Source organism: Liolophura sinensis, chromosome 11 (genome assembly GCF_032854445.1).
Source record: "Liolophura sinensis isolate JHLJ2023 chromosome 11, CUHK_Ljap_v2, whole genome shotgun sequence".
NCBI classification, from domain to species: Eukaryota; Metazoa; Mollusca; class Polyplacophora; order Chitonida; family Chitonidae; genus Liolophura; species Liolophura sinensis.
This window is the reverse complement of record NC_088305.1, coordinates 1477958-1499846: the sequence shown is the minus strand read 5'-3', so window position 1 is coordinate 1499846 and position 21889 is coordinate 1477958. Positions and strand designations below refer to the sequence as shown.

General features: G+C 40.8%; 1 protein-coding gene across 4 annotated transcripts in view; it reads right to left on the bottom strand.

Moving 5' to 3' along the window:
• Positions 1-8527: 8527 nt before the first annotated feature.
• The window catches only part of LOC135477490 (natural resistance-associated macrophage protein 2-like), a 58619-nt gene continuing 45257 nt past the window's right edge, over positions 8528-21889 (bottom strand). For 2 of the 4 annotated variants that reach the window (XM_064757609.1, XM_064757607.1), the window contains exons 10-16: positions 21494-21526; positions 18310-18429; positions 17686-17909; positions 16816-16972; positions 13098-13148; positions 10855-10884; positions 8528-9426 (exon numbers count right to left, since the gene is read on the bottom strand). In XM_064757609.1, the coding sequence (XP_064613679.1) occupies positions 9337-9426; positions 10855-10884; positions 13098-13148; positions 16816-16972; positions 17686-17909; positions 18310-18429; positions 21494-21526 (705 nt within the window). In that variant the 3' untranslated portion in view covers positions 8528-9336. The remainder of the gene's footprint in view (positions 9427-10854; positions 10885-13097; positions 13149-16815; positions 16973-17685; positions 17910-18309; positions 18430-21493; positions 21527-21889) is intronic. The other 2 variants (XM_064757610.1, XM_064757608.1) reach the window with 2 other exon arrangements.

Here is a 21889-nt window from a genome sequence, read left to right as displayed (position 1 = left end):
GGTAGATAACACAGAACAGCCCAGAAGCAGGTGTGTGGTGTGATAGATAAACAGGTTTTGACAGATCTGCTGCACCATGTGTCTGTGATCACAGCAGGAGGCAGATAACACAGAACAGACCAGAAGCAGGTGTGTGGTGTGATAGATGAACAGGTGCTGACAGATCTGCTGTACCATGTGTCTGTGATCACCGCAGGAGGTAGATAACACAGAGCAGCCCAGAAGCAGGTGTGTGGTGTGATAGATGAACAGGTGTTGACAGATCTGCTGTACCATGTGTCTGTGATCACAGCAGGAGGCAGATAACACAGAACAGCCCAGAAGCAGGTGTGTGGTGTGATAGATGAACAGGTGCTGACAGATCTGCTGTACCATGTGTCTGTGATCACAGCAGGAGGCAGATAACACAGAGCAGCCCAGAAGCAGGTGTGTGGTGTGATAGATGAGCAGGTGTTGACAGATCTGCTGCACCGTGTGTCTGTGACCACAGCAGGAGGCAGATAACACAGAGCAGCCCAGAACCAGGTGTGTGGTGTGATAGATGAACAGGTGTTGACATATCTGCTGCACCGTGTGTCTGAGATCACAGCAGGAGGTAGATAACACAGAACAGCCCAGAAGCAGGTGTGTGGTGTGATAGATAAACAGGTGTTGACAGATCTGCTGCACCATGTGTCTGTGATCACAGCAGGAGGCAGATAACACAGAACAGACCAGAAGCAGGTGTGTGGTGTGATAGATGAAACAAGTGTTGACAGATCTGCTGTACCATGTGTCTGTGATCACTGCAGGGGGTAGATAACACAGAACAGCCCAGAAGCAGGTGTGTGGTGTGATAGATGAACAGGTGTTGACAGATCTGCTGTACCATGTGTCTGTGATCACGGTGGGAGGCAGATAACACAGAACAGCCCAGAAGCAGGTGTGTGGTGTGATAGATGAACAGGTGCTGACAGATCTGCTGTACCATGTGTCTGTGATCACGGTGGGAGGTAGATAACACAGAACAGCCCAGAAGCAGGTGTGTGGTGTGATAGATGAACAAGTGTTGACAGATCTGCTGTACCATGTGTCTGAGATCACAGCAGGAGGCAGATAACACAGAACAGACCAGAAGCAGGTGTGTGGTGTGATAGATAAACAGGTGTTGACAGATCTGCTGTACCATGTGTCTGTGATCACAGCAGGAGGCAGATAACACAGAGCAGCCCAGAACCAGGTGTGTGGTGTGATAGATGAACAGGTGTTGACAGATCTGCTGTACCATGTGTCTGTGATCACAGCAGGAGGCAGATAACACAGAGCAGCCCAGAAGCAGGTGTGTGGTGTGATAGATGAACAAGTGTTGACAGATCTGCTGTACCATGTGTCTGTGATCACAGCAGGAGGTAGATAACACAGAGCAGCCCAGAAGCAGGTGTGTGGTGTGATAGATGAACAAGTGTTGACAGATCTGCTGTACCATGTGTCTGTGATCACAGCAGGAGGCAGATAACACAGAGCAGCCCAGAAGCAGGTGTGTGGTGTGATAGATGAACAAGTGTTGACAGATCTGCTGCACCATGTGTCTGTGATCACAGCAGGAGGCAGATAACACAGAACAGCCCAGAAGCAGGTGTGTGGTGTGATAGATGAACAGGTGTTGACAGATCTGCTGCACCATGTGTCTGTGATCACAGCAGGGGGCAGATAACACAGAGCAGCCCAGAAGCAGGTGTGGTGTGATAGATGAACAAGTGTTGACAGATCTGCTGTACCATGTGTCTGTGATCACAGCAGGAGGTAGATAACACAGAACAGACCAGAAGCAGGTGTGTGGTGTGATAGATGAACAGGTGTTGACATATCTGCTGTACCATGTGTCTGAGATCACTGCAGGAGGCAGATAACACAGAACAGCCCAGAAGCAGGTGTGTGGTGTGATAGATAAACAGGTGTTGACAGATCTGCTGCACCATGTGTCTGTGATCACAGCAGGAGGCAGATAACACAGAACAGCCCAGAAGCAGGTGTGTGGTGTGATAGATGAACAGGTGTTGACATATCTGCTGTACCATGTGTCTGTGATCACGGTGGGAGGCAGATAACACAGAACAGCCCAGAAGCAGGTGTGTGGTGTGATAGATAAACAGGTGTTGACAGATCTGCTGCACCATGTGTCTGAGATCACCGCAGGAGGTAGATAACACAGAGCAGCCCAGAAGCAGGTGTGTGGTGTGATAGATAAACAGGTGTTGACAGATCTGCTGCACCATGTGTCTGTGATCACGGTGGGAGGCAGATAACACAGAACAGCCCAGAAGCAGGTGTGTGGTGTGATAGATAAACAGGTGTTGACAGATCTGCTGCACCATGTGTCTGAGATCACCGCAGGAGGTAGATAACACAGAGCAGCCCAGAAGCAGGTGTGTGGTGTGATAGATAAACAGGTCTTGACAGATCTGCTGCACCATGTGTCTGTGATCACAGCAGGAGGCAGATAACACAGAACAGCCCAGAAGCAGGTGTGTGGTGTGATAGATGAACAGGTGTTGACAGATCTGCTGTACCATGTGTCTGTGATCACAGCAGGAGGTAGATAACACAGAACAGCCCAGAAGCAGGTGTGTGGTGTGATAGATAAACAGGTGTTGACAGATCTGCTGTACCATGTGTCTGTGATCACCGCAGGAGGTAGATAACACAGAACAGACCAGAAGCAGGTGTGTGGTGTGATAGATGAACAGGTGTTGACAGATCTGCTGCACCATGTGTCTGTGATCACAGCAGGAGGCAGATAACACAGAACAGCCCAGAAGCAGGTGTGTGGTGTGATAGATGAACAGGTGTTGACAGATCTGCTGTACCATGTGTCTGTGATCACAGCAGGAGGCAGATAACACAGAACAGACCAGAAGCAGGTGTGTGGTGTGATAGATGAACAAGTGTTGACAGATCTGCTGTACCATGTGTCTGTGATCACCGCAGGAGGCAGATAACACAGAACAGACCAGAAGCAGGTGTGTGGTGTGATAGATAAACAGGTGTTGACAGATCTGCTGTACCATGTGTCTGTGATCACAGCAGGAGGCAGATAACACAGAGCAGCCCAGAACCAGGTGTGTGGTGTGATAGATGAACAGGTGTTGACAGATCTGCTGTACCATGTGTCTGTGATCACAGCAGGCGGTAGATAACACAGAACAGCCCAGAAGCAGGTGTGTGGTGTGATAGATGAACAGGTGTTGACAGATCTGCTGCACCATGTGTCTGTGATCACAGCAGGGGGCAGATAACACAGAGCAGCCCAGAAGCAGGTGTGTGGTGTGATAGATGAACAGGTGTTGACATATCTGCTGTACCATGTGTCTGAGATCACTGCAGGAGGCAGATAACACAGAACAGCCCAGAAGCAGGTGTGTGGTGTGATAGATAAACAGGTGTTGACAGATCTGCTGCACCATGTGTCTGTGATCACAGCAGGAGGCAGATAACACAGAACAGCCCAGAAGCAGGTGTGTGGTGTGATAGATGAACAGGTGTTGACAGATCTGCTGTACCATGTGTCTGTGATCACAGCAGGAGGCAGATAACACAGAACAGCCCAGAAGCAGGTGTGTGGTGTGATAGATAAACAGGTGTTGACAGATCTGCTGTACCATGTGTCTGTGATCATGGTAAATAACAATAGCTTTGTTTAAGAGAGGCCCCAGTAAGTTGCTTGCAAATTATATTTGGCATGATCAGTGTTCAACGCATTACTCAAGAATGTTTCATATATATGTGGGTGCAAAGGTTTATGGATGGAAGTGCCTGATGTAAACTACTGACCTTTGTCAAGCACGTGACAAACCTCTTTATGGTGACTTACAGCCTGGAGCTATAAAAGATGGAGTTGAGTCTGTAGAGAAAAGGTCAAATCGTTAGCAGACTTGGCCAACAGTGGGCTAAATTTATATGAAAATAAACTCAGGCATGTCAGAGATAAGCAGTTAAATATACTTTATTTTCATGACTAACAAATTATTGGTACAAAGTATGTTCTGGAAATGTGTTTTATTCTGCCTGAGAGTCAAGGACATGATATAATGATTTAAGTCTCAGTTTTCATAACCATGGTAACATGATCTATTTTATATATGACCTGAATATGGAATGTTTGAATATGATAACCCCTGCCATGAATATTTGAAAATGCTACAAATCCTAGTTTATTAAGTACAAAATAAAGACATTATATAATATATGGAAATCAGCTCTCACATCAGCATATTCATGTATATGTTTTTGTACATGGATCGTACATATACCCAGCTTTTCCAATTTTTTGGCTAAAAACAAAAGAAAAAAATAAGATATTGTGTATGAAGTCAGTAAATTCAATTAATTTGTGCCATATTTACATTGAATACATTCACAATTAAAATGCTTAAGTACATGTATATCTTACTTGTGAATAGCATTATTACAACAGTTGGTTTAGGGCTTCCATATAAGGAATCATGTTAAAAGAGACAAACCCCCCCCCCTCCCAAAAAACAGACACACAGATTGTTTTATCTAGTAACTACATAGTAACTACATGTACCATTATTTGTTACACAGATACTTGTTTACAAGGCATTGAAATAATATGTATGGTGTTATTAATCGTCGTGTCCAACATGAAGGTTAGTGACACCATATATTTCCGTATCATGTCACTTAGAGTAACCACGTAACACGTGTATTCCACAAAAAGAGCCATAAATTCCGAGCAGCATACTGATGTATGGGTGAAATGCTTCAGTGGTGTGACTGTGAACTGCTTCAGTGATGTGATCATCGATTTCATGTTATGTCGCACCAGACATTGGACAGCAGTCGTCACATGGGGAAGTGTATATTTCTGTATCCTGCAACCGATGTCAAATGTGTGTCGACTAGGTTATCTCCCTTTGTTTTGTTCAAGCCACCCATGGATGGTCACATTGCTGAAGCAATTCAACCATGTATATGTACATTGGTCTAGGCTACTGCTCTGAATTGATGGCTCTTTTGCAAGCTAGATTCATTGCAGGATACAGAAATATATGGTGTCAGTAATCCTCATACTGGGCTCATCTGAAGTCTTATTCAATAAGAGGGTGTATACGAACAGCATATATATTTCCGTGGGTTGATGAACATGATATGTGTGCTATATAACATTTCCATCTATGTTTAATACCCTCAAACCCAAACAGGTGATAATAAAATGAGTATCATAATTAAAATACATGGTAACAGAAAATCTGGGTAATCTCATCATTTTCAAAATCATAAAATTTGTATATGTACAAAAGAAAGTTATAAATATCTACTATAGAGAAGAACTGTCAAAGAATGGGTGTTCAGTTATGGCTGAACTGTCAAAGGATGGGTGTTCAACTATAACTGAACTGTCAAAGGATAGGTGTTCAACTATAGCTGAACTGTCAAAGGATGGGTGTTCAGCTATAGCATATTTTATGGTGTTTCGAGGTTTGTGGAGTTTTCAGCTTCAGCACCAAAAGTAATGTTTATGATTTTTGCCTCTAAAAATGGAGGTAAATTTTAGGCATATTTAAGCTTCATGTACATGCAAAATCAAGAGACTAAGATGAAAGAAATTCTAAAACGAGAAGAATTTCTGATACAAATAAAATACATGAGCTCACTGTCATCAGACATACCAAAGAACACTATACTTAATACCTGCACAGTTCTGAACAGTATTAAATCCTCTGAAAAGTTAAAATTCTGTTGAAAATGGACTTTCCGTACCATGTCCACAGTTTAGCCCAAATAGTAAGCTAATGATCCTCAAATTTAATCTGTCAAGAGATGTTGTTTTACATGTTTTTTCTTACCGAGGAAAGGCACAGTAAGAATTATTTTCTATGAAGGTGGGTTTTTGAATGCACATCATTTCCAAAACATGGGCCCTGATTTTTACTTATTCTCTACATGCAGATGATTTTTATGTACTACTTTCTAGTGTGGAGCATAATTAAACATTAAGTGATACACATTTTCTAATTTGCACTGTCTTGGAGGTAATCAAGTAAGTAAATTCATACAGTTTCTAGCTGATGCTTACTAAATTGGGAGGAGCAACAAGGAAATGCGCACACGTGTGTAGTACCTGAGTACCGTTAATGACATCATCAAAACCAAACTTGTACACCATTAATTTTAATACCTTGATGAAAACTAAAGTTATCCACTATTAATTACTATTAAATCAAAGTTTTATTTTGTCTGCCATCTGTAAAGTCCTGCATTAATACTTCAAAGCATGCATTTTTTTGGTTCACTTTTTTTTTTTTTTTAACCACTGACTAATAATCCATTGCTATTACAGTATATCTACCTTGTATGTATCATGCCACAAAGCCTAACATTCAATAATAATCAGGCCAGCTCGAAAAGGCAGAGATCAATACATCACGTCACTGACCCCAAAGTTTTGTTTATCAGGCGAAACTGAGTTACACAATCCTGTCTACAGTTAATGGATTTCTCAGTCTCAGACATTTATTTATTTATTTATTTAATTCATTGGTGTTTTACGCCGTACTCAAGAATATTTTACTTATATGACGGCGGCCAGCATTATGGTCGGATGAAACCGGGCAGAGGCCGGGGGAAACCCACGACCATCCACAGGTTGCTGACAGACCTTCCCACTTATGGCCAGAGAGGAGGCCAGCATGAGCTGGACTTGAACTCACAGTGACCGCATTGGTGAAAGGCTCCTTGGTCATTATGCTGCGCTAGAGCGCTAACCAACTGAGCCACTGAGGCCCCTCACCCTCAGATAAAAAAAAAGAAGCATTTGTTCAACATACATATAGATAATTTCTTCTGTAGATACACGTATAATGATTACAATATCTGTTAAAAAGTATACCTGTGCTTACCATGCACCCTCGTTAACAACATACTACACATACACCTGTGTAACATAAGGTAACACAATTCTCAAAGGCCCAGAATATCCAAATATCACAGTGGGAATACTGTACACGGGAACACCTCAACCTTTTTCGTAAGTGTTTGTAAGATGTTTGTTTCCAGCATATTCCATAGGCGTTATTCTGGGAAGGAATGATAACACTACGTGCTTTGTTTTGTCTCCAAAATCAAAACATTGTACTTCACCTGAAGTTTAGTACCCTAACTCTTCTAATTTTTGTGACACCTAACCAATATATATGTAATTGTAGCAGGAATATTTAGTTTCTTTTTGCACAGGGTTAGTACATCTAATGACCAACATATTCATATCTTTACTTCCCCGAAAAACAGAGAGAAATATAATTCATTGTCTTATATCTTTCCTAAAAATGAGAAGAAATAGGGTATGTAGAACTGCAGTCAGAAGTACATTAAGGCCTTAAAATGGCACTTTCCATGCCAAAATTCTTTCTGATAAGCAATTGATCAAATTTCGTAAAAAATCTTTTATGCGGCACTATAAGGCGAGTGAATCGATCAGAATCAAGAAAAATGTATCGCTGAAAATTCTGCTAATTACAAAGGTGTATAAATCGTGCTTAAAGCTGATTTATCATCTGCAAAACTGTTGAGGAATTAGGCTTCTGTTTAAGTTTTGACCTTATTTTGCTCTACAGAGTACATGCATGCCTGACGCCAAATATATTTCCACACTTGTACACAGTCCTGTAATTATGACCCTCATCCAAAATACATTTTCATACTTATTCAACCAAATAGAAATCCTGTCAGATAAGAGGCTTGTTATGTAACGGATATGAGGAAATAATTCCAGCCCCCAGAAACCATAGCAATCACCGTCACCACGTAACCATTCTTGAACAAAGTGGGGTTTAGGTTGCCCAATTTGGTCAAAGTGTTGCTCAAAAAAGCAGTCAGCCCATGACCATGCTACAGAATGTCCGGTTCAAATCTTGCCCGATGATCAGTTTGTTGTTTTCAGTCTGTCACTTCAGTACAAGGCCTGACAGGCTTTGGTCAGGCAAAACTTAATACTGCCTCAATTTGCAGCTTCTGGGATAGGAGAAAGTCTTCTGGAAGATTTTTGATCTCTTCCATTGTGGTTTCAGAAGGCAATGCTATGAGACTCTCCACTGGATGCCACAAAATGTGATACAGGCAACCTTCACACCAAATGTTCATAGGGACTGAAAAATGCCTTAGTGATATGTTGAGGTGAGATGTTGTGTGCGACACATACACGTCCAGGAGCGTCACATGCATGACCAGGTGCATCACATGCATGACCAGGTGCGTCACATGCATGACCAGGTGTGTCACATGCATGACCAGGTGTGTCACATGCATGACCAGGTGCATCACATGCATGACCAGGTGCGTCACAAGCATGTCAACGTATGGCACATGCACATCCAGGTGCGTCACATGCACATCCAGGTGTGCCACATGCACGTCCAGGTGCATCACATGCACGTCCAGGTGTACCACATGCATGTCCAGGTGCGCCACATGCACGTCCAGGTGCATCACATGCATGTCCAGGTGCACCACATGCATGTCCAGGTGTGTCACATGTATGTCCAGGTGTGCCACATGCATGTCCAGGTGTGTCACATGCATGTCCAGGTGTGCCACATGCCAGGTGTGCCACATGCACGTCCAGGTGTGTCACATGTATGTCCAGGTGTGTCACATGCACATTCAGGTGTTTCACATGCATGTCCAGGTGTGTCACATGCATGTCCAGGTGTGCCACATGCGTACAAATGCATGTCAATTACTACAAACATCCTTGATTCTTGTAGATGGAAACAAGGACAAGTAAATATACATTGTGAAAATTAAATGCCTTATTAGTAAAGAATTGTGTAAATAAAGGTATGTTAATTAATACGTAGATGCATGTAAATCTGCTCCAGGAAGGTTAATTCCACATAAAACAAAGAACTTTCACGTATCATGACAGCAAGCAAGCATTCAGTCCAAATGCTTTCAAGCATGATTAACCATGATGACTAGCAGATTAATAATGTGTTTGACATTAACCTCTTTATAAAATAAATATAATAATAAAACAACATACAACCACCCCAATCTCTACTTCTCTCGTAAAATTGTCTCTGTGGATGAGTATGATTTTCCATTCTGTGCATTGATCGAACTCCCATCTGATGCACTGATCGAACTGTCCAACGAATAGCCGGTTTTGTGATCCTGAAAAAATCGACCAGTCAGAATGCAGGTGAGATGTCATCTGAGCCATATCAAGGCTGCAGCTGTAGGACGTGAACAAACGACAGTCATAGGCGATCGCCAACCTGGAGGTTTGGGGTTATAGGTTCAGAGGTCAGGGAAGGTTGAGCAAGGGAGGTAACTTCAGGTGTTTTCATCGGAGAGAAGCGGTTGGTAAGCCGTGGTGGGATGATCATCTTGGAACTCGCTCATGAGGCCCATTTCGTTTAAAAACTGGAAGACAAGGAAACATAAAAAAAAGAGACTGTGCATCCAGCGACAAATGTGATCTGGGTAAACTGAAGAGAGATGTTTTAAGTAGATGCCTGAAGCGGTGATCGGTGCTGCTGAAAGCGAAACTGTGCTTTTGAATGTGGCTGAAAGTACTAATAACAAATTCATTACCAGTACCAACACTAAAGAATGAAGAATAAAGGGCCTGGCAGGACAGGAAACACTACAAAAAATTTCAGTTTAAATTAACAAAGAGTCCATTAAAGGGAAAACAGCCTTTTGAATATACAGTTAACATCCTCCAGTAGACATTTTAAGGCTTGCATGTATGGCTTCAATATGTCTGCACAATTAGGTCCATTCTCCAGGCCTATTTGTTTGGTTAATAATGACCTGAACAAAATTTTAAACACCAAAGCAGAGAAGTGTGACTGCTTAAAATGGTTTACAATTACTGTATCATCCAATTTAATTATTTTCTATTTACTTACTTGATTTGCCATTTTCAAAAAAGCTATAGCAGTCAGGTTTATGAGTGTAGGAAACCTAACACAGCCTGGGAGAAACCACAGAGCCTGAAGGGAACCAGAGCATGAAGGAAAGAGGCTGGAGGAAATCAGAGAGAGATTTGAAGGAACCAGAGAGATTGGAAGAAACCAGAAAGAGACAGGAAGAAACCAGAGCCTAAAGGAAAGAGGTTGAAGGAAATCAGAGAGATTTGAAGAGACCAGAAAGAGGCTGGAAAAAAACAGACAGCCTGGGGGAAAACTGATAGACACTGGAAGAACCCAGAAAGAGGCTGGAAGAAACTAGACAGCCAGGGGGAAAACAGACGAACACTGAAAGAAATCAGAATGAGATTGGAAGAAACCAGAAAGAGGCTGGAAGAAACCAAACAGTCTGGAGGAGAAAAGATTGAGACAGGAAGAAACCAACAAAAGCCTGGAAGAAACCAGACAGAGCCATAGGAAAAGCAGTCTGGCAGAAAGTGGATAGGTACTGGAGGTAAGCAGACAGACTGAAAGAAACTACAAGCCTTGGGGGTCACATTGATGGTCAGGTTCAATATCTGATAGGCCAGCTTTTAGCTTTTACACAAATTCCTAAACTTTTTCACTCGTATAATGGCTGTCAGTTCTTGGGTATGTGGAAATTGGAGTGCTCGGGGTAAACCATTCAGTTTTACCCTATGTGGAAATACACATATCTTTACTTTTCCAAAAAGAAATGTAATATTCTACTTTCAACACTACTAATATCTGTCCCAAATTTGAGAAGAACTAGGGTAGTACATGGCATGAAGCACTATTAAATCTAACATGTATCACAGAAGCTTATCTTTTGACACTCTATGAATTCTAGCATCAACAGCAGATTGTGCAGACAAGCAACTTGTGATCGATAAAGGATTTTAATACATATACTTACGTCTACATCACCTGCTAAATCATATTTTTCCTAAAACCCAACATGCACACATCAAATTATACATCAGCATTAAAATGTTAAATTAACTTAACACAGTATATACATGCAGGCCATGCAGAAATTCTCAATGGGCAAGCCAGTAGTCTGCCACGAGCCTGCCACAGGATTGTCTGTGGTGCTCCCCACAATAGGGGAGTTGAGAGTTCAAACTTTTTTATCACTAAAGGTAAAGAAGTCTACAATTGTATCATGTGACCTGTCCAAAATGTTAGGCAACTATTACTGATCACATTTAATTACTAGCAATTGGGAAAAGTTTTCGAAATATTTGTGTGGGATCACAAGTTATGGATGTCAATTACTTTAAATGACCTAAGATTTCGTCTTTTAAAAGGCGCATTTTTACAAGCGAATAAATGCATTATACTTCTGAAGCTGCAACTTTTTCCATTTTTCAGTAGGATATCATATTGCAAACTTTCCAGCTAAACTTTCATCAAATCACCTTTCTAAGCTCAACGGAGGTCTCAGAATGAGGCTAAACAAATAAATTAGCCATGAATGAAATGGTGGGTCAGTTAAAGATTTGGGGTGTTATCTGGGAGATAATTAATGGGTGGGGCAGTAATGACTTAATGACAGCAATATTCCACTTTTCCATTTTACTAAAAAGATGACATATTAAGTTAAAAAACAAAGTATATGCCACATCTACAGTATATGTAGAAAGTCCTTAACCTGGGTGTTGTTAACCCATTATATGTACGTTAGTTTAACAGGAAGACATTTTCTGCCCTACCATGCCTACTTACACACCAGATATTATCGGTGGTCCTACACCTACATGCCCTCTAATTTTGTGAAAACATTTTAATTCTGTACAAAACAAAAATTGGATTCGTTTCTTTTTTCTGACCAGTGCAGCGTACACTGTGACCTGAAGCACCTTCATGACCTTCACTGGATGGACAGGCCATATTCCAAGCTTCATAGCAGCAATCTACCACACTGAAAATTGCTTCAAACATTTATCTAAATATGTAAATTAAGACGGTAAAGATTATAGAACTGTAAAACCGTTCGGTTCTCATCTGTGATCTCCAAACACTGCCCTCACATTATAACCCATGATGACATCAAACATCAGATAAGTCGTTATGATATCACTGTCATATCAAAACCAAAATTACATCATGTGAAAAATTGAATGTAAATATCATAAGGTTAAAAGGAAAACAACAAACAAACAGTACGAATATTAGAAGTAAAATCAAGTTAATGGTGTTTGGCATGTTTGATCCAAACAAATTAGAATATCACAAAACACATGCTATATACGTGTAAACCAAACATTGTTAAAACTGTCTGTTAGCTTACACGCACAAGTACAGGGAAGACAAAGGTATTTATCTTCTTTTTAAAGAAAGTGAAATTACACCAAAACAGAAAAGCATGATGAGATCACATGATAAAATCACTTGAGAAGATCACATGATGAGATCACTTGAGGAGATCACATGATGAGATCACTTTAAAATTGTGTTTTAAATAAACTACACTTTAACATTAATTACAGCATTTATTTTGAGAGACTTATCTTCTGTGACTTAAACAAATTAACAAGCTTGAATTCTTTGGTTGTACACTTCAGTTAATTTTCATTTATTTAATTATTATTATTTGGGGGGGGGGGGTTCCTTCTTTCCATTTAAAATCTGTGAAATGTGAGCATGGAAAGATGAACCCTATCTCCTCTGGTTTGTGTTAATGATAGTTTAGACTCTACACCAACAGAACTGTGTCTCAGGATTGTACAGTGTCATCATTTTACAGCTCACCACAGATAATCACATACAAAATTAGCGTGGTAATGTTCATAAGAATGCAAATTGTCAAGAAAAAATTACATCATTCTTGCTTTTTCCGGGCCATTTTTGTGTTAAAACTCTAAACAGATTACACTGTGAAAAGTGATTTTTTCCTGAATAAATACACGTAGTTACAATCATATAATGTATGAAAAGTGTTCCACTTTAAAACAATGACAAGATCTGAACCGAGAAGAGAAGAGTATGTATTTCTGTTATTGTTGTCATGTCCCCCTCCCCCAAAAGTACATGTACATTTACCATGCTCACATTTTGTATTAGGATAAATTTCAAGACACTAGAATTAAATCAACAAATTAACAAAAATTGGAAAAAAAAAAAAAAACAATGGAAAAAACATTGTGTATTACTTACAGCACATTTTCCCACAAAGGGGAAGCCCATAGCAACCAGGGCAAACCATGCCTAGAAAGAAAGCAAAAACAACATGTCAGGGGCCATTTGTCAATCTTGACATTTATATGTCATTTATTTCTTTAAATGCTGTGGAATGCCACACTAACACCGTTTTCATCAATATGAGGAATGTCAGTTTTATATGGGCGACAGAAACCGAGGTGCTTGACATAAGCTGACAAAGTGGTGTTTAACAAATGAGAGACTGCATGTACAATTAAAGGCACCCCCAGAATGTGTGCGCGGAGTTTTGCGTTGTACTTGAGTGTTCATTCTTTTGATGACAAGGAGTCCTTAGGTGTGCGTAAATTGGGCATATACTGCGTCTGTGGCATGTCCATGTCCATGTCACCAAAATGCTGCCTCCACTGAAGTATCGTGCCAAAGACACCAGACATGACACCCCACCCAATCACATTTTACAAATACTGAGCCAACGAGTCCTGTTTCCTTGCTCTAACCTCTCAGCTCTGAGCGCCATGTGTGGTGATACCACAAGAATCGTCTACCAAGTACTGTCACCATGCATGGATCCATGAACAAGGTAGGATGTTCAGAAATTCTCTGCCCAAGGCTGGGTATGAACCTGTGACTTGTTTGTCAGTGACTAGGGTCTTGGACCATACCAATTTATACATAACCCTGTTAATTTCCATTTGATATATTTTGTTTGCTCAAAAGAAAAGTAAATGTAAAACACACTGGAAAAAAAGACAAAGAAAAGCACGTAAAATAATGGATTCTCACTGTAATTTATGTGGACCCGAGGCGTGAGACTGACCGCACCAGTTTCAAGGTGCTAGCCCAATCAAATGACAAGAATTTAAACTGGGCTCAAGACCTTGCATAATCGTCGAATACGTTAATGTCACCATAATCCATGTCACCACAATCCACAATGTCACCACAATCCATAATGTCACCACAATCCATAATGTCACCATAATGTCATAATGTCACCACAATCCATAATGTCACCACAATCCATAATGTCACCACAAACGTCATAATGTCACCACAATCCATAATGTCACCACAATCCATAACATCATAATGTCACCACAATCCACAATGTCACCACAATCCACAATGTCACCACAATCCACAATGTCACCACAATCCATAATCCATAATGTCACCACAATCCATAATCCATAATGTCACCACAATCCATAATGTCACCACAATCCATAACGTCATAATGTCACCACAATCCACAATGTCACCACAATCCATAATGTCACCACAATCCATAATGTCATAATGCCACCACAATCCACAATGTCACCACAATCCATAATGTCACCACAATCCATAATGTTACCACAAACGTCATAATGTCACCACAATCCATAATGTCACCACAATCCATAATGTCACCACAATCCATAACGTCATAATGTCACCACAATCCACGACACCACAATCCATAATGTCACCACAATCCATAACGTCATAATGTCACCACAATCCACAATGTCACCACAATCCATAATGTCACCACAATCCATAATCCATAATGTCACCACAATCCATAATCCATAATGTCACCACAATCCATAATGTCACCACAATCCATAATGTTACCACAAACGTCATAATGTCACCACAATCCATAATGTCACCACAATCCATAACGTCATAATGTCACCACAATCCACAATGTCACCACAATCCATAATGTCACCACAATCCATAATGTCACCACAATCCATAATGTCACCACAATCCACAATGTCACCACAATCCATAATGTCACCACAATCCATAATGTTACCACAATCCACAATGTCACCATAATCCATAATGTTACCACAATCCATAATGTCACCACAATCCATAATGTCATAATGTCACCATAATCCATAATGTCATAAAGTCACCACAATCCATAATGTCACCACAATCCACAATGTCACCACAATCCATAATGTCATAATGTCACCACAATCCATGATGTCACCACAATCCACAATGTCACCACAATCCATAATGTCACCACAATCCATAATATCATAATGTCACCACAATCCATAACGTCCCTACAATCCATAATGTCACCACAATCCATAATGTCATAATGTCACCACAATCCATAATGTTATAATGTCACCACAATCCATAATGTCACTACAATCCATAATGTCACTACAATCCATAATGTCACTACAATCCATAATGTTACCACAATCCATAATGTCATAATTTCACTACAACCCATAATGTTACCAGAATCCATAATGTCTTAATTTCACTACAACCCATAATGCCACCACAATCCATAATGTCACCACAATGCAGTTATATAGAAAATATTCACACTTTGCCCAACCAAAACTCATTGTTCAACAATCCTGAGAAGTGACACAAGCTGAGAAGTGACAAAGGCTGTGAAGTGACACAGGCTGTGAAGTGACACAGACTGAGAAGTGACAAAGGCTGTGAAGTGACACAGGCTGAGAAGCGACAAAGGCTGAGAAGTGACACATGCTGAGAAGTGACAAAGGCTGTTAAGTGACACAGGCAGAGAAGTGACACAGGCTGAGAAGTGACAAAGGCTGTGAAGTGACAAAGGCTGTGAAGTGACACAGACTGAGAAGTGACAAAGGCTGTGAAGTGACACAGGTTGAGAAGTGACACAGGCTGAGAAGTGACACAGGCGGAGAAGTGACACAGGCGGAGAAGTGACAAAGGCTGTGAAGTGACACAGACTGAGAAGTGACAAAGGCTGTGAAGTGACACAGGCTGAGAAGTGACACAGGCTGAGAAGTGACAAAGGCTGAGAAGTGACAAAGGCTGTGAAGTGACACAGACTGTGAAGTGACACAGGCTGAGAAGTGACACAGGCTGTGAAGTGACACAGGCTGAGAAGTGACACAGGCAGAGAAGTGACACAAGCTGAGAAGTGACACAGGCGGAGAAGTGACACAGGCAGAGAAGTGACACAGGCTGAGAAGTGACACAGACGGAGAAGTGACACATGCTGAGAAGTGACACATGCGGAGAAGTGACAAAGGCTGTGAAGTGACACAGGCTGAGAAGTGACACAGGCGGAGAAGTGACAAAGGCTGTGAAGTGACACAGGCTGAGAAGTGACAAAGGCTGTGAAGTGACACAGACTGAGAAGTGACAAAGGCTGTGAAGTGACACAGACTGAGAAGTGACACAGGCTGAGAAGTGACACAGGCTGTGAAGTGACACAGGCTGTGAAGCGACACAGACTGAGAAGTGACACAGGCTGTGAAGTGACACAGACTGAGAAGTGACACAGGCGGAGAAGTGAAACAGGCTGAGAAGTGACACAGGCTGTGAAGTGACACAGGCTGAGAAGTGACACAGGCAGAGAAGGGACACAAGCTGAGAAGTGACAAAGGCTGAGAAGTGACACAGGCTGTGAAGTGACACAGGCTGAGAAGTGACACAGGCTGAGAACTGACACAGGCCGAGAAGTGACACATGCTGAGAAGTGACACATGCGGAGAAGTGACAAAGGCTGTGAAGTGACACAGGCTGAGAAGTGACACAGGCTGTGAAGTGACACAGACTGAGAAGTGACAAAGGCTGTGAAGTGACACAGGCTGAGAAGTGACACAGGCTGTGAAGTGACACAGGCTGAGAAGTGACACAGGCGGAGAAGTGACACAGACTGAGAAGTTGTGAACTGACTAATACTTACCAGATAGCTCAAAAATGCCAAATATACAAAAATGATGATGCCAATGATGAGGTACATCCACCAATGGGGAGGTAACTCTGGTATGTAGATGGCAGCGAAGTACAGATTAATCCCTATGACAACCAAGGCCAGTATACTCGCCACGGCTTTCATCACCCTGTCAAGTAAAAACAATATTTACCCTCGTTGTACATAATCTGTGACACATTCTTGTGTAATTAAATCAATACAGGCGTAAATACACAGTGCCCCTTACCCAGCTGGTTTGACATCATATGTTTTCATAGGTCTCATCATATGTATAGCAAAACCGCTCTACTTACTTCACACACCTATAATCTTTAATATGCCATGGTAGTAATTGTACCTAAGAAAAAATGACTGCTTAACAAGCTCCATGTAAATAAGTTAATATTCATTTAATAACACTATTACTTATCACTATTTTTAATGAGAGTAGTATTTATTACATACCCTAACTCCTCACCCTTTTCATATGTGAAACAGAACTTTTATACAATTTATGCCCAAATTTCAGGGTTTCGCAAAAAATATATATTTATCAGTGTACACAGAAAATGCTTGAACAAACACTTTGCAAACATGCAAAAAGGCTGAAGAATTACAGTATGTACAACTTTATGTAACTCTAATGGTCTTATATTAACTTTACAATATCTGTAACAACAACCTTGTACAATAACATTGTACATTCATTTTTATCATCACTTGTACTCAGTGTAAATCATGATGCCTTTATATGTGCAGTGCTTTTATCTGTCGATGAAGTGATCTGCTAAAAAAATTGGAGAATCTGAATTCTGGAGTTTTGTGAAAGTGGGCCCTGGATGGTTGCTATGATGGACTTACCTCCCATTAGAGAACTCTTTCATGACGGAGGGAGAACTGGTAAAAGTGAGGATGGGAATGAGTGCAAATGGCAGCTGTAGACTCATGAGTACATTCAGTAGGTCGTTCATCCCTGTAAGGTCGGTGATGCCGCGGTACACTGCCACAAACACCGTAGGTAAAATGGCAACAGACCGGGTCACCAGAACCACCTGCCACTTTTTCCATTTCAAGTCCAAGAAACCCTGAAATGGTCATATATCCAACGTTTCCAAAACGTACAACATTTCCAAAATGTCAGAAGTCACAAAGTTTTAATTAGCTTTAATTTAGCTTATTAAATTTTTTGTTTCATTTCTGCATAAGACGTTAAGCAGATTAAAAAAAATTAAAATCTTTAAAATCTTATAGTATATATGTAAATGACCCCAAATTTCGGCAAAAAAATTGTGTACATAGGGGCAAATGAATGTCCTACAATAATCCTTTTGATACTGAACATTTTTTCAGGAAGATTTTCCTTACCTAATCAACCAATCAACCTCAAGTAGAAGTGTTAAGTCAGGAAAAATGCACTCTACTCATGGGTGAGGTTTCAGTCGTATTGTTTTGCTTTTCATGGATTCCACTCTAATGCAAACTCACCTCCATTGCAAACTGCCCAGTGTAGGTCCCTGTCATGGTTGAACTTTGACCTGCGGCTAAAATGCCCACAGCCCACACATACATAGCTGCAATACCGAACTGACAGCCCAGGAATACGCCCTGTACAGGGAAAGGAAAGTGGGCAGAGCTAGAAAGTTAGTCAGTTTTATGTTGTATTGAAAACTGGTGTATACAAATACATGAAGGCTGTGGTCACTCCATTTCTTTATTGTTTCCTGAGATGCTAAATGCCATACTCAAGAGTCTTCATTTATAAAAACTGTCAGCTTAAATGGTGGAGGAAGCTGGAGGGCCTACATGAGGCACCAGCGACCTTTGGCACCAGCATCCTTTGGCACCAGCGACCTTTGGCACCAGCGACCTTTGGCATGTTACTGTCAAAATTTCCCACGTGAAGTAGATATTGGTGAACATACGTTAGGTTGTGCAAATGGCCACACGGTCGTTGTCGTCGGATACACTTATATTCTAATAGACAGTGAGAGGGGTGGAATGTATAACAGTGGTGGAATGTATAACAGGGGTGGAATGTATAACAGCAGTGGAATGTATAACAGGGGTGGAATGTATAACAGTGGTGGAATGTATAACAGTGGTGGAAAGGTGGAATGTATAACAGGGGTGGAATGTATAAGAGGGGTGGAATGTATAACAGCGGTGGAATGTATAACGGGTGGAATGTATAACAGTGGTGGAATGTATAACGGGTGGAATGTATAACAGGGGTGGAATGTATAACAGTGGTGGAATGTATAACAGCGGTGGAATGTATAACAGGGGTGGAATGTATAGCAGTGGTGGAATGTATAACAGGGGTGGAATGTATAACAGGGGTGGAATGTATAACACGGGTGGAATGTATTACAGGGGTGGAATGTATAACTGAGGTGGAATGTATAACAGTGGTGGAATGTATAACAGGGGTGGAATGTATAACAGCGGTGGAAAGGTGGAATGTATAACAGGGGTGGAATGTATAACAGTGGTGGAATGTATAACGGGTGGAATGTATAACATGGGTGGAATGTATAACAGTGGTGGAATGTATAACATGGGTGGAATGTATAACAGGGGTGGAATGTATAACAGTGGTGGAATGTATAACGGGTGGAATGTATAACAGTGGTGGAATGTATAACGGGTGGACTGTATAATAGGGGTGGAATGTATAACAGTGGTGGAATGTATCACAGTGGTGGAATGTATAACAGGGATGGAATGTATAACAGTGGTGGAATGTATAACAGGGGTGGAATGTATAACAGGGGTGGAAAGGTGGAATGTATAACAGGGGTGGAATGTACAACAGCGGTGGAAAGGTGGAATGTTTAACAGGGGTGGTATGTATAACAGCGGTGGAAAGGTGGAATGTATAACGGGTGGAATGTATAACGGGAGGAATGTATAACGGGAGGAATGTACAATAGGGGTGGAAAGGTGGATTGTATAACAGGGGTGCAATGTATAACAGGGGTGCAATGTATAACAGCGGTGGAAAGGTGGAATGTATAACAGGGGTGGAATGTATAACGGGTGGAATGTATAACAGGGGTTGAATGTATAACAGGAATGTATAACAGGGGTGGAATGTATAACAGTGGTGGAAAGGTGGAATGTATAACAGTGGTGGAAAGGTGGAATGTATAACAGTGGTGGAATGTATAACAGCATGTCTAGGGCCATGGTTGAACCTGCACCTCCTGAGTTCCAGCGACTGAAAGGCAAACTACCTTTACCACTCTGCCACACCCCATTCCCAGCTGGTAGTTACTGCTCTTTCTCCCCTTAAATTCGTAGTTACATGTATTTCCCTGATGTTTTACAAGGTATATGCACTCAACGATTCTAAACTTGTGTGAGGGGACTCGGGTTTACGTACAAGTACACAGTAGGAAACAGTACAAAGCCAGGTGGAAACTGGACCTGTAAGACCTGGGGAAACCTTCTCACCTGACAAACTGCCTGACTTAAGGCCACCATCATCACCATGATTCTGATTACACCCCATTGGCAGACTTTGGTAACAATCCATACACTGCTCTAAGCTAACAAGGAAAGTTCTCTTCAAGGTAAGGTTATTTGAATGGATGAAAAAAATTAATTGTAGGCCTCTGTAAGATACATGTAGATATTGTAGACTTCTGTAAGATACATGTAGATGTTGTAGACCTGTGTAAGATACATGTAGATATTGTTGACCTGTGTAAGATAGATGTAGATGTTGTAGACCTGTGTAAGATACATGTAGATATGGTAGACCTGTGTAAGATACATGCAGATGTTGTAGACCTCTGTAAGATACATGTAGATATTGTAGACCTGTGTAAAATACATGTAGATATTGTAGACCTGTGCAAGCTACATGTAGATACTGTAGACCTGTACAAGATACATGTAGATATTGTAGACCTGTGTAAGATACATGTAGATATGGTAGACCTGTGTAAGATACATGCAGATGTTGTAGACCTGTGTAAGATACATGTAGATATTGTAGACCTGTGTAAGATACATGTAGATGTTGTAGACCTGTGTAAGATACATGTAGATGTTGTAGACCTGTGTAAGATACATGTAGATATTGTAGACCTGTGCAAGCTACATGTAGATATTGTTGACCTGTGTAAGATACATGTAGATACTGTAGACCTGTGTAAGATACATGTAGATATTGTAGACCTGTGTAAGATACATGTAGATATTGTAGACCTCTGTAAGATACATGTAGATGTTGTAGACCTGTGTAAGATACATGTAAATGTTGTAGACCTGTGTAAGATACATGTACATATTGTAGACCTGTGTAAAATACATGTAGATATTGTAGACCTGTGTAAGATACATGTAGATACTGTAGACCTGTGTAAGATACATGTAAATATTGTAGACCTGTGTAAGATACATGTAAATACTGTAGACCTGTGTAAGATACATGTAGATATTGTAGACCTGTGTAAGATACATGTAGATATTGTAGACCTGTGTAAGATACATGTAGATATTGTAGACCTGTGTAAGATACATGTAGATATTGTAGATCTCTGTAAGATACATGTAGATATATCATAATAAAGCTGCTATAGATACATAAAAGTGACTTGTAGCAGACTTGTAGAGAGGCTTTGTCCAAAAACAAATTAAAAAAATAAACTGTCCAACTCACCCCTCTAAAGAGATCTACAGCTGTTTCAGTGGTCTGAAAACAAAGAGAATTCTATTCAAATTTTTCCAAAACAAATTAATTTCATATTTTCATTCATATTTTTGCCTACACTGTAAATGCAGATACAGTGAGTCTAATAATATACCGGGGATGTACATGGATATGATTGCAATGTTGCCAAATTTGAAAGATTTTTTTCCATATTTAACCATATTTTCATGTATGTGTAATTATTTGTTTGTTTCACATAGTACAGTGGGTATATATACACTGCGCTTTACCCAACAAGCTTTCTGATTTTAATACAAAGTCACCACCTACTACATGTATTTGTTTGTATTTGTAATGGGTTAGGCTTAGGATTAATCTTTGAAGAAACCAAAAACTAACAGGGCT